This window comes from Austrofundulus limnaeus, unplaced genomic scaffold (genome assembly GCF_001266775.1).
Source record: "Austrofundulus limnaeus strain Quisiro unplaced genomic scaffold, Austrofundulus_limnaeus-1.0 Scaffold43, whole genome shotgun sequence".
Classification (NCBI taxonomy): Eukaryota; Metazoa; Chordata; class Actinopteri; order Cyprinodontiformes; family Rivulidae; genus Austrofundulus; species Austrofundulus limnaeus.
Window position 1 is genome coordinate 296288 of NW_013952445.1, and position 8014 is coordinate 304301.

The window sequence follows — 8014 nt, forward strand, 5'->3', positions numbered from 1 at the left end:
ACCAACATCTGGTGAAAATTTCATGTCATTAGCAGCTCTAGTAATATATTTACTGAGAAAAATGGTGACGTGTTCAATACTTATTTTACCCGCTGTAAGAAGTGAAAAAGACAAAAAAAAAATTAAACCAAAATCTGCAGACGTCTCAAATCCTTCTCAGTTTAAGATCAGTAACTATTACATGAACTAAACCAGCTTGTGTCATTTTCCAACATTCAGTTCAGAGCACAGCAGTGTTCATGTAGATTAAGTTGTCTCTTATCTTGCTTAACATTAATGCTGCTGGTTTATAAACTGTTTATAACAAAGGATAAAACTCTTAGTAACCCACTGATTGAAGCCACAATAACCTGAATGTGTTTATGAGAAGTTTTATAGAAGAGAGAGAATGATCACTTGTGTAAACTTATTTAGAGACTATATTATTGTTGGAGCTCTGTGGGCTGTAAGTGGTCAACGTGATGAGAGCAGTGGTCGTGTACCTGACTGACAAAGAGCTCAGGTCAGCGGTGAGCACCTGACGCACGCACGCTGTTTCGCAACAAAGATTCTCAAACATGAGCCGTGATAGCGAAAAGGTCAGTCCAGACCAAACAAAACTCCAGGTGGTTTCACTAATCTGATCCTGCTCCCTGGCACAAGGTGTGAGAACCTGAGCCGTGAGCTGCTGGGCTGCTGCTCCTCGGGACGAAAAACTAAACAAGTCACGTTCCAAAAACACGGAGCAAATCAACAAACGTGTCTTTTCCTCGGTTCACCTCCTCGCGAGTCCCTCAGCTGCCGTGAGACTAAACGTCAGTTTCTATATGTCAGCCTGAACACAGCGACTGCAGGTGCAGGTTTCATGCCCTGAATATGTCTAATTACATTCCTGTGGCTCCAGCTCACCCAGGCCTTTTCACAGCAAATTTGAAATGTCAACCTTAAAAATCATCACTTGTCTGATCGATTGATGTCATCAAACCAACGCCCATCTTTGACCATTTTATTGTTTAATCAGTTCTTTATTTGCTGACCTAAATTTTCCCTTAGCCCGAAACACGATTATTACTGTAAAATACTTTTTATCGATTCAACCATGTAAGTTTAATAATATTAATGCTGAATGATGTCATGTTTTGAAAAATGTATAGAAATTTGCGTGATCTAACTTTCTTTAACCGAAGGCGTATCATTTGCTGCCTTTTATCTCCGAATTCCAGACTGAAATCCCTTTATGATGAGAAATAATTGACTCATAGCCACTTTAAACCTTAAAAACCAACCTTTTGCATTATGCAGGTGACTCAGCTACCACATGAAGTTTGAGCTCATTATTTGTCAAACTGACTGAGTTGCAACAAATTTCGTCTTGGTCAATCTCGATTAGCTGTGGCGTTCATGTTACTATGGATTTAATCCAAACATTAATCAGTTATAGATGTACATCCAATTATTATTTCCTGGACGTTTCATTAAAATATATCAAGTGGTTCATTAGATATTTTGCTAATAGACGGAGTTGACATCAGTAGTAAAATACTAGAGCTCATGTATTCAGTACAAGGGGTAGAAGTTGGGGTTAAGAATCAACAACAAATCAGTAAAATTTTGCCATTTTCTTGTTGGCTGTGGCAGCCATCTTGAATTGGGTTGAATGTTTCAGTCGGACACGTGATCAGTCTGTGAATGACCGACACAAAACCCCTCACAGGAAACATCCCATCTGCTTCTGGCTGCTCACAAAACGAATGATTTACTCTGGGAGGCAGTGGGAGTAAACAGGTTGGGCTGTGTGGTCAGCTGGTGAACAGGAATGTGGCAGAGAGACTGTTTTCTTTCAGGCTGTCTTCATTCCATTCCAGTTTGACTGGTCACCATTGTTCTCAGGCCAGAAAGTTGCTCCTGCTGTCCTCTCTGGACCAGTGAGAGCATGGGCTTCAYAGTATCCCATTAGGCTTCATCTATGTACTTGTGCAACTGGTTCAATTGTTCACATCTTTTTGAAGTGGCAGAAAGGGTTATTATCTCACCTGTTGCTCGGTTTGAGGAACCCCAGTTTAATGCTGACTGAACTGGTCTGAGCAGAGCCAATATCACGTAGGATTGATGCCGTCTTAAAGTCTTGAAATGTTTTGATATTGTTCATGTAAACGCATTTTTATAAATCTTTATTTTAAACAGTTATCTTCATAGAATGCTATAGTTACGTACAGGTAAATTCATCCATTCGGTCAAAATTAAACAAAACAAGGCTGTTCAAAGAGCCTTCTACAACAGGTAAGATATTAGTTGTTCACAGACAACCCCCTTTAAAAGAGCTGAACTGTCCCTTTAATACTAACCTCATCCCTCATAATAAATAACCACAAGAATTTAGGGAATGTTGTGTCAACAAAGTTGCAGCTTTGGGAGTTTATCATTGGCCACAATAAAAGCAGTTTTTTTTTCCTCTTCAGACCACGTTATAATCTGAGGARCTGCTGATCACAACTTTTTATTTTGTTTTATTGAGCAGGTGACACAGAAATGAAAACTAAAACAATCTGCTCACGTGAAGATGCGTTTTATATGCTGCAAAGTGCAAAAGTTGTTTTTCTTATGCTTGACTCAGTCTGTTTTACAGACTTTCACTATCGGCTGTTTATTCACACAGAAACCCTCCACTTACCTTTGTGCTTCTCCATCCGGACACTTTGACTCCTCTCATAAAAACCAAACAGTTCCTCCCAAAAAAAATATGAAGATAATAATGACTTTAAAAAAGGTTTGTGAGACAGCGGACTTGGTCGGAAAGCGGACTGAACCTCAGCGCCTTCAGCTGCGCACTGACCGATCTGCGCTGAGACGGAACAACAAGCGCTTCCCACTTYTTCAACCACCTCCTCCTCTTCCTCCTCCCAGTCTGCAGCATCCAGACAGAGACCCCCGAACACACAATCATTAAGACCCCCGGGGGTCCCACAGAGTCTGAGCAGCGTTTCTTCATTTGAACTGAACTTAAACTCAATTTATGTTAATTTTTTTTGTATTTTCCCTCGCAACACGCCCCCCCCCCATGTGCTTCCCCCCCCCAGATTTCAAAATGTTCAGCTCATTCATAATCTTGCTGACAGTTCTATGTTTTGTAACTTGAAGATTTAAAATATTTAACTTTATTTACAAAAAATCAAATTTCTTCAAAAACATTGTTCTTTATATTCAGCTTTTATGTTTTCTACTTATTTTCATCATTTAGCCATACAACTTCAACCTTGCTAGCTATTCCCAATTTTTCACTTTGATCTAGCTTTTAGCTATCATTTAGCTACTTTAACATTTTAGCTAATTTTAGCTAGCCTTTCCCAACTGTTCACTTAAATATAGCTTTTAGCTATCATTTAACTACTTTAACATTTTAGCCACTTTCAGCTAGCCTTTCCCAACTTTCACTATAGCTTTTAGTTATCATTTAGCTACTTTAACATTTTAGCTACTTTTAGCTAGCCTTTCCCAACTTTTCACTTAGACATAGCTTTTAGCTATCATTTAGCTACTTTAACATTTTAGCCACTTTTAGCTAGTCTTTCAGAACTTTTCACTTTGATCTAGCTTTTAGCTATCATTTAGCTACTTTAACATTTTTAGCTACTTTTAGCTAGCCTTTCCCAATTTTTCACTTTGACCTAGCTTTTAGCTATCATTTAGCTACTTTAACATTTTTAGCTACTTTTAGCTAGCCTTTCCCAACTTTTCACTTAGATATAGCTTTTAGCTATCATTTAACTACTTTAACATTTTAGCTACTTTTAGCTAGCCTTTCCCAACTTTTCACTTAGATATAGCTTTTAGTTATCATTTAGCTACTTTAACATTTTAGCTACTTTAGCTAGCCTTTCAGAACTTTTCACTTTGATCTAGCTTTTAGCTATCATTTAGCTACTTTAACATTTTAGCTACTTTTAGCTAGCCTTTCCCAACTTTTCACTTTGATCTAGCTTTTAGCTATCATTTAGCTACTTTAACATTTTAGCCACTTTTAGCTAGCCTTTCAGATTTTTTCACTTTGATCTAGCTTTTAGCTGTCATTTAGCTGCTTTAACATTTTAGCTACTTTTAGCTAGCCTTTCCCAACTTTTCGCTTAGATCTAGCTTTTAGCTATTATTTAGCTACTTTAACATTTTTAGCTACTTTTAGTTAGCTTTTACCTACTTTTCTCTTAGAAATAGTGTTTTACTACTTAGCCATTAGGGACCATTTGCTCATTTTAGATTAACCAGTATTAAAAAACTTTTAGCTAATCTTTTGCTAATTTTAGTTTTTAGCTTGCATTTTGCTTGTTTTAGGAAAATGTTTTGGTAAATGAAGTTACCTACTTTTATTTTTATCTAGCATTGCCACCTTTAGTTATTTTGCTGCTTTTAGTTTTTTTTGTACTTGACGCTTATAGCCTTTAGGTAGCATTTTATCTTTTAGCTATATTTTGCTTCTGTTATTTTTTTTAGCTTTAACACCTCACTTTCATCTTCTWCAGCAAATTTCTTCAAGTCTCGTTGATGTTTTTCAGAAAATAGTTTTTATTTTCCTCATAATAAAGCTGTCTGAATCTGATTTGAAGAAATGATTAGGAAAGGTTCTCAGACTCTGAGGCTGATCTGTAAACAGACTGTGAACTGTTTCTTTTTCTCAGGGAGCAGAAAAGTGAAGTTCCCTGCGTTAACAATCGAGCTCCCCCCCATGGGAGAACCGTGACCGGGTGAAGGTACAAGAGGAATTTCGTGCAACTAAACGCAGTCAGAAAGAGGCTGATGAATTCAGTGTTTTGTACTAGACTTTACTTGGATCCTGTACTTAAAACAGGGTGAGAGCACATGCTGGAAAACATGTCTTTTTCTTCAGCTCAGACAGGGATGATTATGTGTCTGTCTGCAGAAAAACAAATCCAGAAGCCACACAGGTTGATCTTACACTGGTTATTGCTTTTTTTTTTTTGAAAGTGGAACATAATCAGCCCACGAGAACAAACTTTATACTGTTGAGATTTTATGGCAGTGGTGCTTTCTATGTACGACCATGATGATCAGAATTGCATCACTGAAAATGATCCCTCATTTGGAACAAATGCAAAATGTATACTACAAAACTGTGTGCAAATCTAGAAAACTAGCAAATATAACTTGTGCACCCTTATACCATCAGAGAGGCAGACTTTATATCTGAGCAATGGATGGTCCATCTGCTCTTTAGATAAACTAATTTTACAAATAAATCACCACATTTATTGTGACATAGCATTTTAGAGATCACTACATAAACTGTGATTAAAGGGACTGTTTTGATGACAGTGCATGCTGTCTAAACATAAATTTTATAGTTTTGTGCAAGTACAAGCATTTGAAATGGAACACTAATAGCAAATGACATCTTGAAATGTTCATCCTAGCTCATTTGTGACCACAATATTTAGCCAAACCAGACTTTCCAAAGTTAAGCTCAAAACGTTTATTATTTGGAGGAAAGCTTGAAGATAGACTGATTGAGGGGGGTCATGAACCTGGCTTTTCACTGATCCCCTACTCATTTGGCAAATCAACTGATGATGTCAGGTTTTTTTAAACCTCTGTGTGGCGAGCATGTGAATGTGCCGGCTCAGTAGAACCAGGGGTGGTCTGGTCTTTCTCACCTCAACTCTTTCGCTGTCTGTGTGCTCACAGCTGAGGAACTGTCCTGTTAATCTCGTAGGGAAATTCCTCCTGTGAAGCAGACCTGCAGAGACCTCTGGCTGTACAGAAGGACTCCAGGACTCAGACTTGGACGAGGTATTTACGAAGAAAAACGGGAGATTTGGAGGTTTAAAAGGTTACATTTTTGAGTCAACTGCACGACTGTAGACTCCTCATCCTTTCTGCAGCTGACCGAAAACACAAAGAGCATTCCTCACTTGTGAATCAGCGGTCAAAGGTCACCAACTCAGCTCCAAATTAACACTGAACCCCCTTTGATTCGGAGCGCTCTCTCCCATGTTTGCACACATGTATACACACATAAAGCACCTTCTCAATCCGCTGCAAAGAGACCTCCCGTCTGTGTTGGTATTTTCGTCTAATCTGATCCAAACCAAACCTCTTCTCTCATGGTTACGTCTGGGAATTTCCGAAAGAAAGAAGAACCCACTGACTCTGCAGCACCTCCCAGCTTTTCTAATAACATTTAGACCAAGAATGCAGAGGGCGAATGGCCTCAGACATGCTACACCTTGTGAAGATGGAGCCTCTCCTCTCCCCTGCACCGCAGAGAGGAGTGCACCTGACTAAACGCCAGCAGGCCCAYCGGTGGCTCAAGTGTGCAGTCGTAGCACAATAATATTGTTATTAGRTTGCGTGTGATCAGGTTAACAGCAACCGCCGGTGGAAAATAAACAGCGGTGCTTTAGATTTCAAAGCGATGTATGACTCATGTTAGGGCTGAGAAAAGGTCGAAGGAAGCATTCAGTGTCTCAAACCCTGAYGGCAAAAGCTTCAAAGCCGAGGAGGAAGGAATATTTGTAAGATTTCTATAAACCCATTTAGTGGAAATATTTCATGACCTAAACACACACATTACTTTGCCACTTTTACTAATCTGTTAAATCTATATTTATTTTGTTCAAATTAATTACATATGGGACAATAAAGTCACAAGTTAGTAATATATATGTTATCATAAGTTATAATGTTTATCAGTGTGCATTGCCAATGCAATGCACACTATTGTGATTCGTTTCCCATCCAAGTCATCTCAAATTTGCCATGCTTCTCCTCCTGCATACTTTGTCCTAGAGCTGCCTTTGTAATTTATATCTGTAAAGTCCCAGTGCCAAATGATGGCTATGCCTTTTGGTGCCTGTACAACTTATAGTTTTTGAAATATTAATGTTTAATAAATTATAATGGCAGTCAATGGAGCCTTGTATTGGTCCAATACTGCCCCCTGCTGCATCTACACAATATGGTACTGCACCATAGTTTCATAATATTTAAACTCAGTAGTTCAGTGATTAAAATATTAATATGATTGTATTTTGATGTTTTGCTGTAATACTGTCTTTATGTTGTCCAATTGCTGTACTATATTGCACTTAAGTGTCAATAATTGCATTGGCAAGGTAAACCTTTTCTTTATACGTACAATCCAATCCCTGGGATTGTCCTCTGCCACATCTCCTATGGTTTCATGATGAGCACTGTGGGCTTTCATGCAGGAGATCAGGGTTCAAATCCAGCTACTTTAACAAAAATCTCTTCAAACTTCGTATTGTCACACAGTTACCTTAAATACAAACACCTGCTGACGTGACAGGCACAACCTGGTATAGAAAACACATTTGAACCTGGTTAAAGCTCATTCTGCAAGTCCAATGCTGCAGGCAAAGCCATGCTGCAATGAAATGCTACGTGGCAATCCACACTTGTTTTTACATCCTAAAAACTCATGTCTAGTTGTTATTGTAATTTGCTGGATAAGGCCTAGTGTGGACTTATTAAAGGGTTAGGTGTGAGGGGGTGGGTTACGCAAACACRTTATGTTATAAAGTCATTCCCTCATCAAAAACATACAGTGTTGCTTTGACTCATTCATACRTGTTTGAGAAATCCTTAAAACTCCTGTGGTAACCCTGGAGCTGCCTAATCGCTTACTGGTACAAAGCACCGCCCACAGAGCGCCCCCAACCCAAAGAAAAAAAGCATTGTTTGAAAATTGCTGAAGTGTGAGTGTCTGAAATGGTARGAGGTTCTTAAAGAGACAGAGGCCAGTTTCAATGTGTTTAATAAGGCCATGATGTAAAATCAAATTTATTTTTGACAYAWRAARCATTTTAATAACAACTGAAGGGAGCATAGTTACTTGATTGTGGTATAAAATTAAACTATGTGCCTGGAAAATACATATAAWAATGCCCCTTTGTTCTCCTCATAATTTCATTAAGTTAGTAGAGCAATAATGACTAAATTAAAAGAAGGGTCTGTGTTCTTGCATACGGTTCCTCATGCATAGAAGGAGGCATAAGCGTAACCC

General features: G+C 38.4%; 1 protein-coding gene across 1 annotated transcript in view; it reads right to left on the reverse strand.

The window, feature by feature from the left end:
* Positions 1–2843, reverse strand: part of afap1l2 (actin filament associated protein 1-like 2) — a 49619-nt gene extending 46776 nt beyond the window's left edge. The window contains exon 1 of the mRNA XM_014007586.1: positions 2651–2843. Coding sequence (XP_013863040.1) covers positions 2651–2666 — 16 coding nt within the window. The 5' untranslated portion in view covers positions 2667–2843. The remainder of the gene's footprint in view (positions 1–2650) is intronic.
* Positions 2844–8014: the final 5171 nt, after the last annotated feature.